The sequence below is a fragment of the Megalobrama amblycephala genome, linkage group LG13 (genome assembly GCF_018812025.1).
Source record: "Megalobrama amblycephala isolate DHTTF-2021 linkage group LG13, ASM1881202v1, whole genome shotgun sequence".
Classification (NCBI taxonomy): Eukaryota; Metazoa; Chordata; class Actinopteri; order Cypriniformes; family Xenocyprididae; genus Megalobrama; species Megalobrama amblycephala.
Genome location: NC_063056.1, coordinates 21,528,608 through 21,548,581, shown reverse-complemented (window position 1 = coordinate 21,548,581; position 19,974 = coordinate 21,528,608). Strand labels below are relative to the sequence as shown.

Below are 19,974 nucleotides of genomic sequence, written 5' to 3'. Positions count from 1 at the left end.
CCTACCCAATACCTAAATTTAACAACTACCTTACTATCTATTATTAAATTAGTTTAAAGCTGTAGTTAATAATGAGTTAATAGTGAGAACTGGACCCTAATCTCAAGTGTGTTCAAAAGGCCAAATCTTGACAGAAACTGGTTTTTATCTTGTGGGTGACCTATAAAATACAGACTCCACAGGCTGTTGCCCTGGAACATGAATCCTCTATCTGTTTTGTTATCTGACTCTCATTCTCTCACTGATCATTCTTTAAAATGAATAATAGCATCACTTGAACACATGCCCAGAACAGAGAAATCATAAATTTTCCATTCTTGGCTGGAGTTAAAGATGTTATCAACAAAATAAATAATAGTTACCCAACACCCAAATAGTTTTAATTAATAAAGTTACAATGGTAATAACATAATTCAAAATCAAAGATGTATTTTTTTATTTTAATTTCATGGTTCTCTACTTAATTGGTCAATCTTAGTATTCTTCATTTAAAGCTAAAAGTTCTAAGAGAGCTGTATATATATATATATATATATATATATATATATATATATATATATATATATATATATATATAAAACCCTTAAATGTAAACATTTATGTCAGCTAGTTACTTGATATTTTCAATTAGTTTAACAATGTACTAAAATAACAAAAACTACTAACTTTATAGACATAAAAAAATGACAAAACAGAACAAAACTGCTAAAATTTTAAAAATAAAATGAAAACAAAAGTAAATAAATTCATTTTATTAATCAAAACATGATTAAAAATTCTAATAGTATCTCAATGATGCTAAAATAACACTGGCCTCATTCAAACTATCTACTGACAGGGTTCATTTTTCTATAAAGACTGTTTAATTGTACATTATCCCTTGCATATATGCTTATTGTTGTAAGATTCATTCAAAAGAATCAGAAAGGCATTGCAAAGAATTAAAGCTCTCCGATAGACATTTCCCAAGAGTACCTTCATAATCAATGAAAGAGAAATAATTTTGTCAAATCCTCTCAGGTACTGCAATTGTCGATGAAGAGGATGAAATCATGATAACAACACCAGACTACGACTACAACTTTACGCATGAGTACTATATGTACAGTAAGTTACCATAATATTCTTGACAATTCTTCTGAGGTCATTTTCAATAAGATCTGAGATTGCAGGTCTGCGGTATGATACAAGATACAAAGTACCGGATAGATGGTCTGACAAACAATATTGCCATGGACGACAGAAATATCTGACCTCTCTCAATGCCACGATTTTGACCAATCAGAATCGAGCATTCCAGAAGTCTGTGTAATAAAAAATTATGGATATTATTAACCAATAGTCAAAACTATTTAAAGTCAAAATAAGATTTGGTCTGGCTTGATTCTGGCATGTGACACTTCGTTTTTATGATCCAGTCGTATAAAATTTGTACAATTCCCAATGGATAAAATTCTAAGCCTTACATTCCCCCATTTGGTTGCAAAAAATAGCAAAATACATGTATTGCCAAAAATGTAACTGTTTTTTATGGCTTGTTTTCCATTTCAGATGAAACATATGAATCATTGGTAATTCTCCCGAATGATGGAATTCAAGAGAATACTGGAAATCAAGGGAATACGGTACAGTAGCACACTCTCTATTAATGTTATCCAGGCATCACATTTCTAAAAGCCTAATTAACCACCTTCTTTCTTTGGTACTTATGACAATCAAACTGAATAGAACTAAATTATGCCACTGCATAAAAGTGAAGGAATAAATAATTAAACAGACACATAAAAGGAATGATGACAGGAAAGATGCAAAGATTTACCAGAACAAAAAATGGGTCAGAGGAAACTTTAGAACATCTCTTGAACAAGCAACTGCTTGATGGCTTTGTTTTTACCAAGAGTGCTGCAGGCCAAATAGGAAATCAAAGAGCAAACTGTCTTGACTGCGAGAAAATATTCTTACTGACTCCCTGTTGAACTCTTTTTTAGAATTCAGTGTCAGTGTATAAACACTATGGAATATTAGCAGGATTGCTGGTGCTGCAGATCTGCCAGCAAACATGAAAATGACAGTCGACAATGGTGAGTTGAAACAACCAATCACAAGTGCACTGCAAAAGTAATGTTTCATTGGCTCTTATTTATTTCTCCTCTATGATTCACAGCCTCGAATGACTGTTAGTCTAATAAAAATGCACTGTTCATGCACAAATCTACATTTAGTCAAAGCTATCTGTCACAGAGATTGAGGAAATTGAGAGCACCGTTCTGCACTGTTAGTAGACCATTATAGTCTAGAGAGGAGCAGCAGTGTGACGATCATTTATTATTGTGCTACATGTCAGATAAGATCGTTACAATCATGTTTTGTTTTATATTTCAAAGATATTACGCTGCTGATGTCATCTAAGAGGAAGGACTGGAACATCCTTTCACTGTCTGCACACTGTGGCATCAATACTGACATTTTCACTGAATTAAAGTCTGGAGCTCTGAAAAAAAATCCTTGTACTAAAAATTTGTGTTGTTGAAACTTTTATATCTGAATTGAAATGATCACAGATTGTATACTGTTTTAGATGCTTTGTTGGGTCTATTCATTATCTACATTTTTCTAAAAAATGTAACCTTTATTCTCACACTGTCACGCTTTTGCAAAAAATGTTGAAATAAATCATTTTTAATACAAGGTGGCCTGATTTACATGTCTGCAACTTTCAGCTCTAAGTGTGAACTATATTCATATATTTCACAAATTCTTTATGAGGTATCAAAATAATAATTGGAGAACAAAATATGGAGGTTATTATTTAGGATTTGTCAACATTTTTGCAAAACGCAAAATACGTACCAATACGTACATATCACTTCAGTTTCTAACAGAAATGAACACTATGGAGTCAGTAAAACAGTAAGCACTTTTAATCATTTTCACACACAATTATGATTACATTACAATTGTACTTGTGAAGGCAAATCTGCTGGACCAGGCAGTTCTAGCATGTGGTCTGTGAAGTTTAACTGATCATCAATCAAAATCAAGGTTCCTGGCTGTCCTGGAAGGAGCTGACAAACCTATAGCTGAATGGAGAAGTTGTGATGAAGTGTTGGGTTGGCTGAGATCACAAGCAGTTCTGTCTTTGCAAGCTTGAGTTGAAGGTGGTGATCCTTCATCCAGTCAGAAATGTTTGTCAGAAATGGTAGATGCGAGCAGCTACCATCGGATCATCTGGCTGGAATGAGAGGTATAGAGTTGTGTGTCATCAGCTTAGCAGTGATAGGAAAAGCCTTGTTTCTGAACGATAGATCCTAGTGATGTCATGTAGATGGAGAAGAAAACTGGTCCAAGCACAGAGCCCTGAGGCACCCCAGTAGCTGTTACGACTTAGACGCCCGACACCCTCCAAGACCTGAAGGACCTACCTGAGAGGTAAATCTTGAACCACTGGAGTGCGGTTGATGCCCATTGTCATGAGGGTTGACAGGAGAATTTGGTGGTTAACCATGTCAAAAGCAGCAGACCGATTCAGCAAGATAAGAACTATATTTAATGTAGCCTAATTAAAACAATGTATTCAACATCAACAATAATAATAATGTGAAATGTGAATATTTGTGATTTTTGTAAATTGTCACCATTATTGATTATTGGGTGCAGTTTATTAAACGAAACTAAATGTCTGACCTCTGACCGATCTGTAGACAGTAGACTCTGCTTTAATTAGCATGCATCATAAAGAACATTTGTCTCAATTACTGTGAGACAAGTCCCAGAGCTCCAGTCCCAGGGTTCCCATTAAGCATCAGTCTGCCTGCTGCACTAATGCACAAATATGCCTGACAGTTTCCTGAACAGGGTGCAGTATTCTCTATGTTCTTGTCTCAGCAACATAAAACAGGGTCACCTTGCATTTTCAATCAATAATTGATCCATGAACAGCACATCACTCAAATGACAGACATGATGAAATGGAGGTTGTGTTTAATGAATGTCTTGTATTAACCACTACAGTATAAACTAGTGTTTAAAAGGTTTAAATACTAACAGCTGGAACTTGTCATTAGCCTGATGTTTCTGTGAAGAACCTTTAACATCCACGGAACCTTTTGAATTAACAAAAGGTACTTTATATGTTAAATGTTATGTATATTTATATGTATATATTAAAATATGGTTCTTTTTGCAACTGTCCAATGAAAGGTTCCTTGGGGAACCAAATATGGTTCTACTATGGCATCATAGTGAAAACTTTCTTTTGGAACCTTTATTTTTAAATGCTGTAATTTTATGCCCGTTCGGGCCTGTGGTTCAAATTTTTACTTGCCCTGCCAAAATCTCAAAAATTTCAAAAAATTTCACCGGTCCCACAAATAAAACAGAATAAAAAATAAAAAAATAAAGTAAAAGAAAAGAAAATGGGCCTATAAAATAAGCCTAGTTGTTGTTTTTGATACATGTAACCTTAATAAATAAGGTTATGACACCAAAATGTACTAGATTAACTCAATTAAATTTTAAATATTGTTAGACAAGTAAACAATAAGTGATAAAATAGGAACAAATAATCAAATTACAAGTAATAGCACAAATAAATACAACAGAATAAACATAAATGAAATAAACGGTGCTTTTCAGGTTATGAGAATTTCAGGTACAGAAAATGTAATATAATGTAAAACTCTATAATTATAGATTAAACTTTATTAAAGTTTATCAGTCAAGAACAGTTACAGAAGCATAAATAATGTTTTGAAAGGTTGAAAATATAAAACGTTAAATACTGTTATTTGAAATTATTTATAAAATGAAAAGATACTTTAAATGTGAAATTAAACCCGCCAGTAGGTGGCAGCGAATCACTGTTAATGAGCGAGTCATTGAGATTCAACCGATTCATTCAAACGGCTGATTCATTCAGGAAGTGTTGCTCAGGCACGCAAAACAATGCTGTGCACTTTGTTTGGAACTATTTTCGTTGGTGAAATAGAGCGAAACAAGCGATTTGGTTTCTAAAATGTAAGTCATTTAATATAAACTACTTGTTTAATAAACTGTAGGCTACACTGTATAAAATCAATATCACATTTTTAATCATGCTTAATTTGGATGCGCTCTTCGTGTAATATCAAGAACTACGATATCACAGACGATATATAACGATATATACAGCATTATTTATTAAATATACAGCACTGGCTCGATCGGGCAAGTGACAGTTCCATCAACTGCCCTGAGCGTCGTTCACACTGGCCCCGGGCCATCGGGCAATCCTTATTGTCGAGCCCTGTAATTTATTAATTAATCTGTAGTTTATGTTGCCCAAAACACTGATTTGATATTTATATTAGCTTTTCCTTTTTCTTGTTGCATGATTTGTTTTGTATTCCTTTAAAAATGGTTGCCGAAGCACTCAAAAAAGAAAAATTTATCGTTAAAAAGACCAAGGTATGTGACTACAAAGAAAGAAAGAAAGAAAGAAATAACCGCTCTCGGATGCCCCCCGAGGCGCGTGAAATCTCTCCATTCACACGCGAGCTCATGGATGAGAGAAATGCGTGATCTCATAATATATTCAGTAGATTCTCTCGAGACCACAGTAGACCTCACGAATAGGGGTGATACTTACAGAACGCCCACCTATACCTCATTTTCGTCTTGGAGCACGGAGACGCGAGAGGTTCGCAGGATAAGGATGAACTCATTGTCAGTATCGGTGTTAAAGCAGCTGGTTTTGTTCTCAGCTCTGGATGCAATAGATAATTGCTGCGCTCGCGTGGACCGCACACTGACTGCTGTGAGGAACTGTAATGTTTCGTTCCCAAAGAGCTGTTATTATCAGTTCTGACCTGTGATTTAGGATGCCGAGGTTCCAGTTTTTAAACAGTACTAGTATGCCAAATCATAATTATGAATGGAGCTACGAATACTACGACGACGAAGAGCCCGTGTCTTTTGAAGGACTCAAAGCACATCGATGTAAGTCTGTTTGTCTAAGTCCATTATAGCTTGATGTGTTTTATCCTGTTTTTTGTCATCTTTTTGTTAACTATGACACAAGGATAAGATATAGGCTATGCTTAGAAACAAAAATAATGCAAATAATGTATAACAAAAGTTTTTCCAGCATACAGTGATAGACATAAAATAATGTAATGTTAATATAACATATATATATATATATATATATATATATATATATATATATATATATATATATATATATATATATATATATATAAATAAAATTTTATTTATTATTATATTGTTTTTTGTATTAATGACAAATTTTAGCATTTCCTTTGCATTTTTACATCACTCAGCTTTGTTTCCTCCTGCAGATTCCATTGTGATTGGCTTCTGGGTGGGTCTTGCAGTTTTTGTCATATTTATGTTTTTTGTTCTGACTCTTCTGACCAAAACAGGAGCCCCACACCCAGAGTAAGTATTTTTAAACACTAAACTGTGAAATACAAGCTTTGTGAATCAGCTGTGGCAAGGACAGAACAGAACAAACAAATGTCAAGGCAGTACAAATTCCCAGTGGAATCATCTCTCTCACATCTGCACCACAAGCACGACGTACTAGAGCGAGTCAGCATTTCAGCATGGTTTTTCTGTTTCCCGCTGCCTGGGCTTTGGCCACCTAGCTGCCTCATTATCCTTTGCTTCAGAGAGCTGTGTGTGTGTTTGCGGCCTCCCTCACTCTCATTAGCTCTCTGCTAGGTCAGTGTCTCCGATGTTGCACTCCTTTAGACCAACAAAGAATCTTTTCAGAAAACTTTGATTAAACCAACAACGATCTCCAACCTTGGCCCAATTAGCATGAAGTCTGGCAACTTTATCCTCGATTAACTCAAACATACAGCCATTTTATTTCATGCCATTTTAATCCAATCTATTCTTCCATCGGTGCATGCTCATGTTTATTAATGTGCACAAATGCACCCATATGCATGCACATACATAAACAACAATTATCTCTGTCGGTGTTCTGGTAGATAACCAGAATTCATTTAAAAGCAAATTAATGTCCAATAATGCCCTCTTTTTACACTCAAATATATTGGACAAATACTTTTGCAGGCATTTATTGTTTATTGCATATAATTACACTTGATTATAATAGTAAAGCACTATTAGTCCCCCATCCTCTGGTCTAATGGAGCAGTGAGGAAGCTCAGGGGTCAGACTGAGAGTCTGTTTAGACCTCTTTTAATTAAACTGCTCTATAGATGTGAGTCATCCATTAACACAGCCCAGCAGAAACCTCTTACACTCCAGATCATTGAAAAGAGGAAAATGCGCACACACACACGGATTATTGAATATAAGATGAGGGTACGCCCACACTCCAGAAGCACCATTGCTCATTCCACCTCTATATTAGAAAAGGGAAATGAAGCTCTTTAAACTTTGCTGATGAAGCTTTGAGTTCAATATTCCTCTCAATCCCACAGGGCCGCGGAGCCTTACGAGAAACGGATGCGTCTCACCAGTTGCGCCGAGGGTCTGGGGCGCCAACGTGAGGCGGACACCCGAACGGGTCTCTCCCGCCCATTGCTGGAGGAGTCCCGGTCTCTTTTTCACTGTTATATTAATGAAGAAGAGCGAGATGGAGGCCGGGCAACGAGCAACGCTGGCGGTGCCGCCCACGGACGTACGGGCAGCGGCAACTCAAGAGGACAGGTGGAAGCGGTCGGCCTTGTCGTCCAAAGCATGGGTATGGAGACCAGGGAGGAACGAGAGGCGGCGCTCCTGGTGCATTTCAATATCCCCAACTTTGTGAACTCAGAATTGAGCTCCGCACTTGGAGACGAAGATTTACTATTGGGCGATCCACCGATCATAATGGAGGAGGCCCGTCCGCGCTGCACCCATCACATCATTGACTAAACCACCAGTTTGAAGATGGTTAGATGCCTTTAGTTACTCATTATGGCTCCATCACTCTCCTCAACTCAGTCTATTATCTCTGAAAGTGGAGAGTGATGGGTTTCACTTCAAAAGTGGAGCTTTTGAAGAGTGAGATTTAAGGCTGAACTATTTTCTGACATCTGGGGTCTACAGTGAGGCACGGCATCAGCCTAAAAGATGAAAAAGATTGAATGGCACGAATGGGACTTTGCGAATGTGCTCTCGACAGCATGTTCAAAGACTGTTGGGGAGCCTATGATTAGATATGAAGTGATATTTAAAGAAAACAGGTTTTCTGGTTGTAGGAAGACATTCCAGCAGATTGCAATGCCTTATTGGTTCATACTTCATTCCTATTATCAGCATTATTTCAAAAAATCTCTTTATGTGCAGTAGGAAGACGTTGATGCAGCATTGTACTTGTGTAGCCTAATGACAAAATTGCAGCAATTTGGGATCGCACTGCCTGGTTCTCTGGGTTTGTTGTGTGAGCAAATGCCTGAGTAGAAAATAGCTCGCTATCAGCACCTGTCAGCTGAATCACTGGCTTTCTGCAGAATATCTGCAGTATACTTGCATACTAACTCTCTGTAATTGTCTGAATACAGCTGCCTGAGCTGCTGGAGCAATTCAATACTTCAGTTCTGTCTCTTGTTTTATTGAACACCTATATGCCAATAAAATTCAGAGCAAAGTTTCCTGTGGTGATACTGACTGACGCAAACAAATCCCTAACCTTAAGACCAAACATGAATGAATCATTCAGCTTGTGTTATTACTTTTTTAACCTGGCGATTTTCAGATGATGATAAAACAGGTGAAAATAGACCATATATACATTGAAGGATCATATATAGAGAATGAAGACATTTTTTGATTTGGGTTAAAAAGTTGCTACCTAGCAACCACTCAGAAACCATAGCAACCACATAGTAATGTCCTGGCAACTACTGAGAATAGTCATGTGATGAAAAGTGTAAAATTTAGCTGAAAATACTGTTGTAGATTATAGTGTAGAATTATGGGATAACTTACAATGTTTTAACCTTTAAAAACCCATATTATTATTATTATTATTATTATTATTATTATTATTATTATTACTACAGTATATCATTAACAAATATAAAAACGAGCACTGATGAAAACTTTGCCTGAGGAAAAATTCTAATAGAAATGACTCCAGATCTACAGAGTGACATTATTAAACATTCAAACTTGCAGACAAACAATTCATAATTTAGACAGGTGACAGCTAAGGAGAGCTTTGAACAAAGATCATAAGTGACACTAGCTGAAGCTTAGGTTATCAGTACTTGCATTTATTTTGACTCATTACTAAACTGTCTTTTTTTGTGATTATGCAAATCTATTTCTCGTTTAAATTTCTTTAGACTTCATGGCCTCTCCACAAATGTATCCTATGTGCCCAATTAAATTATATTTTTGTCAGGACCCTTGGTGTTTATAAACAGTTCTGCATGCTGATCAGCTCTTAATAATCATCACACAATGCAGCAGCTCCATCTCCAGTCACTTACGTGATTTATGTTCTTTTAGTAGTTCATTAGCATTCAGACCATGTCCTCTGAGGCCAGCTCTAAGGCGAGTAATAAATCGTGACGCCTGCAATATTTGTTGTGTAAACGTACTTTTATGTTAAGCTTTTGAGATGCGCATTTTTATAACTCTTATGTGGGTGGTGTATCAACAACTGCTGTTTGTTCAGGGGTTTTGGATTCTGCTCAATGTTGGATGTTGTAAAAACAACAGAGCAGCAAAACAGAACAAATATTTGTGCACATAATAATTAACTTTAATACAAAAAACATTTGGATTTATGCTACAATTACTAACATGTTACATACCCAGCATGTTCCTTGACAATAAATAATCTTTACAAAAAAGTGTTGCAAAGGCAGCTCAGGATTGGAGGGGCAGGTATGTGTGGGGGGTGGAGGAGGTGGTGTGTTCGGGGAGGGGGATGACTACACCCTGTCTCTGAAGTTCTCGGAGCACGTCCAGTATAGAGTCCAGCTCCAGTCTGAAGGCATCCAGCTCTTTAGCCCTGCTGTGAGCGAGTCTCCTCCAGCGCTCCACTTCACCCTGCTGCTCCTGTTCCACCACCCGCCGTGTGTCTGCAATCACCTGCAACACACTTAACATCAGTGTACTTTATCACATTATAGTGCAGAGGTTGTCAATCAGCAGACTGCTGCTGAGATCCATTATGAACAACTATATACTGTACAGCAACAGAAAAACAGACATGCGCTGGTTGTTTTCTCTTTGTATGTGTCAAACTGCAAGTTAGTAAACATGTTAGTACACTACCTTTCAAAAGTTTAGGGTAATATTTTTGTGATACACTATATTGCCAAAAGTTTTGGGACGCCTGCCTTTACGTGCACATGAACTTTAATGACATCCCATTCTTAATCTGTAGGGTTTAATTGGAGTTGGCCCACCCTTTGCAGCTATAACAGCCTCAACTCTTCTGGGAAGGCTTTCCACAAAGTTTATGAGTGTGTTTATGGGAATTTTTGACCATTCTTCTAGAAGCGCATTTGTGAGGTCAGGCACTGATGTTAGACGAGAAGACCTGGCTCACAGTCTCCGCTCTAATTCATCCCAAAGGTGTTCTATCGGGTTGAGGTCAGGACTCTGTGCAGGCCAGTCAAGTTCCTCAGCACCAAACTTGCTCATCCATATCGTTATGGACCTTGCTTTGTGCAAAATGTCTTGGTATGCTGAAGCATTAAGAGTTCCTTTCACTGGAACTAAGGGGCTAAGCCCAACCCCTAAAAAAAAAACCCACCCCATAATCCCCCCTCCACCAAACTTTACATTCGGCACAATGCAGTCAGATAAGTACCGTTCTCCTGGAAACCGCCAAACCCAGACTCATCCATCGGATTGCCAGACGCGTGATCCGTCACTCCAGAGAAGTCTCTAGAGTCCAGTGGCGCTGTGCTTTACACCACTGCATCCGACGCTTTGCATTGCACTTGGTGATGTAAGGCTTGGATGCAGCTGCTCGGCCATGGAAACCCATTCCATGAAGCTCTCTACGCATTGTTCTTGAGCTAATCTGAAGGCCACAGGAAGTCTGGAGGTCTGTGGCTATATTGACTCTGCAGAAAGTTGGTGACTTCTGCGCACTGTGCGCCTCAGCATGCGCTGACCCCGATCTGTGATTTTACGTGGCCTACAATTCGTGGCTGAGTTGCTGTTGTTCCCAATTGCTTTCACTTTGTTATGATACCACTAACAGTTGACCGTGGAATATTTAGTAGTGAGGAAATTTCACAAATGGACTTGTTGCACAGGTGGCAACCTATCACGGTACCACGCTTGAATTCACTGAGCTCCTGAGAGCGACCCATTCTTTCACAAATGTTTGTAGAAGCAGTCTGCATGCCTAGTTGCTTGATTTTATACACCTGTGGCCATGGAAGTGTTTGGAACACCTGAATTCAATGATTTGGAGGGGTGTCCCGATACTTTTGGCAATATAGTGTAAATTTTTTTCCAGGTTTCTTTGATGAATAGAAAGCTCAAAATAACAGCATTTATTTGAAACAGAAATCTTTTGTAACATTAAAAATGTCTTTACTGTCACATTTGATCATTTAATGGGTATTTGCAGAATAAAAGTATTAATTTCTTTAAAGCTTAAAACTAGAGCTGTTGATTTAACCCGTTAATTAATTAGTTATGGAAAAATAATGTGAATAAAATGATTTAACGCAATTAATGCACCTGCCTCTCACCCCAGCCCTACGTAGGTCATCTTACATTTCACAGTTGACTGGTGACATGAATCAGGGCAAAAACACCCCTGTATGAGTTTTTGTCTCATATTTATATCATATGATATAGTTAAGCAATATCACACGAGTGCTGTTTTTATCCTGAATAGCACAAGTGCAAATGTGATAGGCCTATTGATTTTACATAAGTTCAATAAATAAGAAGTTAATACTGTGTTCTATTTTAGACACAACATTGACTGTTTTTGCTCAATTTTTCCAACGATAATATTACCTGTAAAGCCAAAGTAGAACTGTTGTGCATCTCCGAACAACACAATGAATCCGCGTTTTGAGCGAATCAATCGGGTGAAAAATTATTCAATGACTCATTCATAAAGAGAGCAATTTATTTCATTACTGAATGAATCAACAGTTTAAACTAATCGAATGAATGAATAACTCAATGACTTACTCATTTAGACGCCGCCACCTACTGGCAGTTTTAGTTTCTTATTTAGAGAATCACTTAAAGGGTTAGTTTACCCATAAATGAAATTCCTGTCATTAATTACTCACCCTCATGTCATCCCAAACCTGCAAGACCTTTGTTCTTCTTCGGAACACAAATTAAGATCTCAGACCTGCCAACCTTGGAAAAATGTTTTGAGTACCAGTGTGACGGGACGGGACGGGACGGGGGTGGGGGGGGGGGGGGTCGGGCGTTTGTAATTTTTTACATTTTTGAGAATACAATACACAAAGCACACACACCCATCTTTGTTAATCTAATTTTGACTGTTAAAGTTTTTTTTAATTTGACACAATTAAAAATTTTACTACACCTGCTCAAAAGCATTTTTTTAATACATGATTAATCTTGCATTGCATAATGTGTTCTTATACAAACTGACAACCACAAGTAAATCACATTCATATATTTAATATGGACTAAAATTTTTTGTTTGCAATTTCAAGAAGGCTATATTTACATAGGCCTACAACTAACCTGACAGTTGAGTCGTTTATAGGCTACAGGTTTTGTAATGAAAACTAGTCTACAATTAAGAAACCCTTAGAAAACAGTAAACATTGAGTTTACATGTGATTCATTTCAAATACTTAATTTATTATTACAATATCCAAATATGATACTAAATCCCAAAGAAAAAAAAGGGTTTCTATTTGTAGCGTGCTGTCTTTGAATTATAAACAAGACAAACATCCGCTGAATAAAGGTAAGCCAATACAAACATATTGATAGAAAACAGTTGACAATGAATAGAAAGGACCAATAAGAGCAAACGAATCGAGTATTCAAGAATATCAAGAAGTTAGTTCGACATATAACGAGGGGTTGTGTTAACTAAAGCGTCCGTCATTTACCGAATATTAAAAACACGGATGGATAATTCAAAATGTTTTCTGACAAAAAATAACACAAGCAAGAACAAATTTTAAACCAAGCACGGCAATTTTCATTTTACCTCTCTGTGTTCGCGCGCGTTTGTGTTTATGAGAGAGGGCTCGCGAGCAGCATTGAAACAGCGGTCATTTTAAATGCATAAGTAACTAATGTGCTAGTTTTCATACAAAATAAGTAGGCTATGTAACATAATGAGTTACTTTAGTTAGTAATAACACAATAATGCAACACATGTAGGCTATACGTTTCTGAACACTGAGAATAAATAAATAAACCCCTGTTTCTCCAGACTCGCGCTTGTCAGTCAGTCACACATCACAACATTTTCATAATCAGCGATTTCAATTTTATTTAGATTTGTTGTTCAACATTACCTGTGCATTTTATACCCGTTTACCTTAAGAAGTTAAAAAACCGTGAGTGTGCTGTCCTCGCTTGAGAATTCAGTCACTGAGACGGCGGGAGTGGAAGGAGGGATTGAGCGTGATTTTGTGTTGCTGTCGATTTGCAGTCTCTTTTTATTGATAGGCCGTACGCATTTGTCAATCATCCCCGCTTGCTATTTGGGGAAATAAACCCAGCGCTGATTGGTCGAACTCTTTTGCTGGATTTGAGTACTAGTCGTGCACAGAGGAGTCACCGGGTTTTTGCGTAGTATAGAGTGACAAATCGTACCAGCGTACTTTGAGGTCAAAATGCGTACCTGGTACGCAAAATGCGTACATGTTGGCAGGTCTGGTATCTGAGCCACACATAGGCAGCAATGACATTGCACCTTTTGAGGTCCAGAGAGGTACTAAAGACATTGTTAAAACCGCCAACATGACTACAGTGGTTCAATCTTAATCTTATGAAGCAATGGGAATACTTTTTGTGTGCAAAAACAAAACAAAAATAAAGACTTTATTCAACAAATTTGTCTGAAAGTATGAAGTAACGCAGGTCATGAGTATGAAGTAACACAGCTCTGTTTATCATATTAGATACATTTGAGTGTGTTGAAAATTATGTTATAACGTTACTCTGTTTGTTCGCTTGGCAGCTGCTGTGAGAGACTCGTAAGATAGACAGCAGTAAGATAGATCGATTTTAGAATATCATATTAAATGCTGGATGGCTTGTGTTGATAAATGGCATGTAATTAATTTTAAAATGTATTGTATGATGGAGAAAATTCTGTATTCCTGTTACTAAAAATAAAGCTGCATCTGATTATGCTATATTAGCCACTTGACAAAATAGTGTTTTTCTCTGAGGCATGGTAAAGCATGGTACAAGAAAATTAGATTTAAACAGTAAGACTAAACGTGTTGAGCGATATAGAACAGCAATTAGTTTTCTGTCTATAAATGTAACCAAACAGATGTTCCCTTGTCTATTAAAACATGTAATATATTAAAGTGTCTTTAGTGTTTCCATGGTTTCTACAAAATAAAACCAGAAACCGAGGGTAACGCGGGTATGACGCAATTGACAGGCGACTCCTCACACGTCCTGGAGCCTTGGTTAAAATTGCAATTTTCTCACGATTTACAAAGAGTTGGAAACATTTGGGATATCGTAAGTACTCAAGTGAACAAAATATATAACACTGGCCTAGTGGTTATTAGATATTTTACTGCAAAATTCTTACATATTGCACCTTTAACAAAATAATGACTTTAAATGATCTTTTGGGGGTTATTTCTCAGCCAAATTTAAGTGTGATTAATTAATCGGCACATCAATAATTAATTAGATTAAAAAATTTAATTGCTTGACAGCCCTACTTAAAACTTTTGAATGGTAGGGTGTATGTATATAGTGTGTGTAGGCGTGTGTGAGTGTGTTACCTGCTGAAGCTGTTTCTCACGCTGATTGTAGCGGAGTTCCATGGACTGAATCTTCTGCTCCAGGCTAGTGAAGTGTCTTAGTTCAGGACTGTGGGCTTCTTTGGCCTGTTTCAGCTCTTCCAGAAGCTTTGATAGCTATTTACGTACACATAACAGGAAATATGGAGAGAAAATTAAAAAACCTGTGTTTAAAGAAGAACGGTAACTGAATTACTGATTCATTACCTGATTCTGCAGGGTCTCCTCTCTGATTTTAGACACAGCCAGAGCATCTTTGGTTCCCTGGAGCTCCTTTATTTGCCCCTGTAAATGCTGCACTATGATCTAAATAGAAAAGTTATATGAATCCAGAATCCAGAATACATTAAGCTTTTATCCAAAATGACTTACAATGCAAGCAAAGTATTGAATTTTCTTCCCATGACCTTGGTGTTTCTAGTGCCAAGGAAACACTTGGCAGCAAATAAATGCACACAGTCATATAAATAGATATGTTGGAGAGACATAAACAGCTACAAATTAATTCGTTTAAGAACCAACCTCTTGTGTGTTCACTTGATTGGTGAGTTCAGCCACTTTGGAGGAGGAATGCTCAAGGGCATGGCAAGCTAGAAGGCGTTCAATCTCTTTTTGATGCTCTGCCTTGACCAAGGCGAGTTGCTCAGCATTCTGCTCCTGAATCCTGAAAAAACAGTAATATTTGATAATGTTATAAACATACGATTACACTGAATCATCATGTTAACTCTTTCCTCGCCATTTATGACACAACGCTTCCCCGCCATTGACATAATTTTCTGGCAATCCTTGTTTTCGCTGTTATACATTAGGGGGGCGCTATTACACATCTTCTGAAAGAGTACAGAATCTCTGGATCAAAACACAGGTGAAAGGGAAGCAGAAACAAGCAATAGAACTGCCTAATGTTACTAAATTAAATGTCAACCCAGGACGAGGTATAGGACTACTCCATCTACTCCATCTATGTTTTGATTATCGTTCTGAATCTGATCCAGATGTAGTCTTGACAAAAACGCGATTTTCTCAGCTTAATGAAACTTACCTATAGTCAAGTGTTGATTAAAAAAAAGAATGCATTAAGCTAAAATAAAGGGTTTAAATTACATCTTTTTTGTTTAAAAGCAGAGGCTGTGTTCTTTCTTTTGATATATTGCATGTTCAGATATTCATAAAACAAAATATTCTGGGGGCTGATCAAAAATACTGACTCTGGCTGGCAACTTTTTAAAAAAACGCTGCCGGGAAAAGAGTTAATGAAAATTATTTAAATGCTATACATCCCAAAGTGCAATACAATTCTTCAGTTTTTATTTTATTTTACATACATTTTTTATTATAGTATGTTAATTTTACAAAAACTATATATATGTTTCCAAAACAGAACAATTTTACTGTAAAGTATAGAAAATTATATATTTTCTCATGATCACTTCTTGTACTGAATTTAATTGATGCTGATTATAATAATAATTCATAAGTAAGCAATAAGGTACTCGAGGCTAGTGCTGTATCGTGAATAAGTCACGGCTGAAGGGGCCTCGAGTACCTTATTGCTTTTATAAAATGGTTACCACATAATACAATTATTAAAACCAAAAATATGTATCAATGCAACTTTCATGTAAGTAAACTTTCACTAAAGCCTTCCTTCCGCCAGAAAAAATAGTCCCTGACCATGAACAGCAAGAGACGTTACATTATTACGCCATTAGATGGTGACAAACACTATCTTTATGAGTGTGTCAGTCAGTAGTGAAGACTTATACATTAAAAAAAAAGACTGAATTGTTGTGAACACGGAACAAGACGCAACTGACAAATGCTTTGACTAGCGCTGTCAGTCACGGGAAAAACCCCTAACTGTTAAAAGGACAGGATAATTATTATGAACATAGGACTGACCTGAAGGAAAAATGCTAAATCTGAATTCAGGTAATAAACTCGCTCACTCGATCACAATACTCTTCTACTTAATACAGTAAGCTTCAATGAACAGTTTCAATTGAGAACATACAGTTTTCATTGCTAAGAGTGGTTTCTAAGGGTGTTGTGTAGTGATACACAGAACCGTTGGGTGAAACGGTTATCGTGAATAAAGCACAGCTATTGACCAATCAGAATCAAGGACAGGAACTAACCATTTTATAATAATTCAATAATTCATTGTCATTAATAATTTTCATTACCGTTACAGAGGCCTGCATTTTCATTAAGAAAAATACAGTTTCTCATTTCTTTCGATTGTTGGTTTGACAGGCAATCATGTGAAGAGAATTATAGGACTGTTTTAAAGGTACAATCTGTAAGATATTCGCAGTAAAATATCCAAAAACCACTAGGCTAGTGTTATATATTTTGTCCAGCTGATTACTAACAATATCTCTAATGTTTTCAACTACTTGTAAATCATGAGAAAATTCCCATTCTAAACAGTGACACGGGGCAGTGCAGTCGCCTGTCAATGACGTCAGTTACCCTTTGTTACCGCCTTTACTGACGTAGAAACCACATGACAACAGTGTCGTGGACAAATGTGGAAGTAGTGTCTAGCGTCCAGCAAACCACTAGCTTGCTTCAAGCAGTTCCTTATTTACTTCTTGCACGTTTTATGGTGGATTGTGTAACTTATTTATGGAACATAATTACTGTTTACCATCTGCCGCTGGTTCTGTCGACAAGGACAGCTCCCGTAAACCTCATACTCATGACCGGAAAAGCGGAAGCGGCGCCAGCGACTGTGTCATAATAAAAGTTCCGCTGCTCGTGGGGCGTGTGTTGATCAATCGCTCCAGCGGCCTCGTTCAGCTCCACAACACTCGGTCCTGCTCTGCTTCATACTACAGTAACATTAATAATTGCATCCATGAACATGAGTTCTTCCCGACTCCAATCCCTATTCTTTTGCACCGTCCGTTGAGATGGAGACCACATGTCCCAAGTTTCCGCTCTAAAACTTGGCGTCATCAAACTACGCCTTTATTTTGAATAGGCTTCTAGAGACCTCTATCGGAAAAAAATATTACAGATTGTACCTTTATGGTATCACTTCATGTAGTAGGGCCACTGTTGTTTATCTGTTGTTTAGAAGCTGACTGACTGAACCACTCCAAAAGACTTTACCTGAGGAGCTGATTCTGTGCATGTGTGACTGCAGCCTGCAAGGAAGCTTTCTCTTGATCTCTCTGTATCTCTAGATGTTCCAATCTCATCTTCAAACTATCGTTCTCCAGTTGCACCTCTGAGATGTGTGATCCCGAGAACGCTCCGGGGTGGTAGTCTTTCTCATCTTGGGTAGGGGGGAAAGTCTCAGCTGTGGGTTTTTTGGGCTCTTTGGCTGCACCCAAATGTCGCTTGGGCTCATCACGATCGAAGCCAGGACCCGACAGCATGGTTCTCCTCTCCCTCTGCAGACGTTCTACAGTGCGACTCAGCTCCTGAATGGTGCGGCTCTTTGAGCTCAGCTCCTGGGTTAGTCTCTCGATGCGTGATGCTTGTGCCGCCTCTGCATTGAGCTGGTGGCGTGAGGGGCTGCGGGCAGGCTTGTCCGTTTGCGTCAGAGATTGGGCCTGGCGGAGCTGTTCTTGCAGATAGGCCACCTCTGCCTGGAGGGTGCTCTCTTTCTTCTGATGGGCCATCTTCACTTCCTCCAGCTCCACCTTTAACCTCTGAGTTTGTGATTCAGGCAATTCTGATGAGGTGGCCTCATTGTTCTGATTCTTTTCAGCCAAACGCTGCTCCAGATCTGTGATCTGCTGTTCATATTGGAGCTGAAAAAGAAGAGAAGAACACACATGAAATGCAAACATTGTTAACTGAGCTGGCTCAAAATAGCATTTAAATATATCATTCTTTAAAAAATGACTGCATCAGGGCTGGGTAATATAGCTTAAAAAATGAATAAGAACAAAAATAAAATGTGTATTATATTTAATTAATAAATCATTTTTATTATTTTTATATTTGTTTGTATATTATTATTATTATTATTATATATATTTATATAGTTGAATGAGTTTTGAACCAATTCACCTGATGAACTGATTCATCATAATGAATCAAACTTACTGACTTGAGAGTCTTAATGAGTCTTGAGAGTCTTTAGCAAAATTAATGGACTAATAAAAGACGCATTAAAACAATTACAATATTCACATTCACAATATTGCTTTATTTTACATTGCCATTCAAAAGTTTGGGGTCAGAACATTTTTTCAAGAAATGTATAATTATATTCAGCAAGGATGCAAAAAAGCAACAGTAAAACTTTTATAATTGTTACAAAAGATTTCTATTTCAAATAAATGCTGTTCTTTTGAACTTTCTATTCATCAAGGAATCCTGAAAACATGCATCACAGTTTCCACAAAAATATTAAGGAGCACAACTGTTTTCAGCATTGATAATAATATGAAATGTTTCTTGAGCACCAAATCAGCATATTAGAATGATTTCTGAAGGATCTGGAGTAATGATGCTGAAAATTCAGCTTTGCCATCACAGGAATACATTTACATATTTAAAATGCATTATAAAAGAAAACAGTAATTTTAAATTGTAATAATATTTCACAATATTACTGTTTTTACTGTATTTTGATCAAATAAATGCAGCCTTGGTGAGAATAAGATGTTCATTTCAAAATATTAAAAAAATCGTACTGACCCCAAGGGTTTTTTAAGGGTTGTGTATATCAGCAAATATATAGTGAATTTTCAATACATCACCCATCCTTACTTTGCTTCAGTTTCTATTTCTATTTCTATTTCTAACATTCAAGTCATGAGGGCACACAGAAGGGTTTAGAAATGAGAGAAATGCTGCCACTCTGAAAGCATATTAAAAGCTCTGTGCACTTAAGACTTAAAATAGAAACCTAATTTTCTTGGCAAACTTGTTTTTCTGGAAATAGATCGATCCAGCTGTGGGCTCTGGTAAATAACATGCTTTGAAAAAAGAAAAGTAGTTTGAGTTGCTTTTTTCCCATACTAATTAAGGACACACAGCACTTCAGTCAGTGAGATCAGAGCTA

At 37.1% G+C, this 19,974-nt stretch overlaps 2 protein-coding genes across 4 annotated transcripts in view; one reads left to right on the top strand and one right to left on the bottom strand.

The window, feature by feature from the left end:
* Positions 1–5,566: 5,566 nt before the first annotated feature.
* mrap2a (melanocortin 2 receptor accessory protein 2a) lies at positions 5,567–8,608 on the top strand. Its single transcript, XM_048153055.1, has 3 exons — positions 5,567–5,976; positions 6,339–6,438; positions 7,458–8,608. Exons 1-3 carry the CDS (start codon positions 5,859–5,861, stop codon positions 7,891–7,893), a joined length of 654 nt encoding a protein of 217 aa, XP_048009012.1. The 5' UTR covers positions 5,567–5,858; the 3' UTR covers positions 7,894–8,608.
* A 1,100-nt stretch (positions 8,609–9,708) lies between these two features.
* Positions 9,709–19,974, bottom strand: part of cep162 (centrosomal protein 162) — a 35,742-nt gene continuing 25,476 nt past the window's right edge. For 2 of the 3 annotated variants that reach the window (XM_048153052.1, XM_048153053.1), the window contains exons 22-26: positions 18,066–18,712; positions 15,465–15,606; positions 15,150–15,248; positions 14,925–15,059; positions 9,709–10,062 (exon numbers count right to left, since the gene is read on the bottom strand). In XM_048153052.1, coding sequence (XP_048009009.1) covers positions 9,838–10,062; positions 14,925–15,059; positions 15,150–15,248; positions 15,465–15,606; positions 18,066–18,712 — 1,248 coding nt within the window. In that variant the 3' untranslated portion in view covers positions 9,709–9,837. Of the gene's footprint in view, positions 10,073–14,924; positions 15,060–15,149; positions 15,249–15,464; positions 15,607–18,065; positions 18,713–19,974 lie in introns of all 3 variants that reach the window. The other variant, XM_048153054.1, reaches the window with a different exon arrangement.

Excerpts from the sequence above, each read along its gene's own strand:
- mrap2a (XM_048153055.1), top strand. The coding sequence starts at position 5,859 with ATGCCGAGGTTCCAGTTTTTAAACAGTACTAGTATGCCAAATCATAAT. Across the intron at positions 5,977-6,338 it reads AGGACTCAAAGCACATCGAT|ATTCCATTGTGATTGGCTTC; the intron begins GTAAGTCTGTTT and ends TTCCTCCTGCAG. Across the intron at positions 6,439-7,457 it reads ACAGGAGCCCCACACCCAGA|GGCCGCGGAGCCTTACGAGA; the intron begins GTAAGTATTTTT and ends TCAATCCCACAG.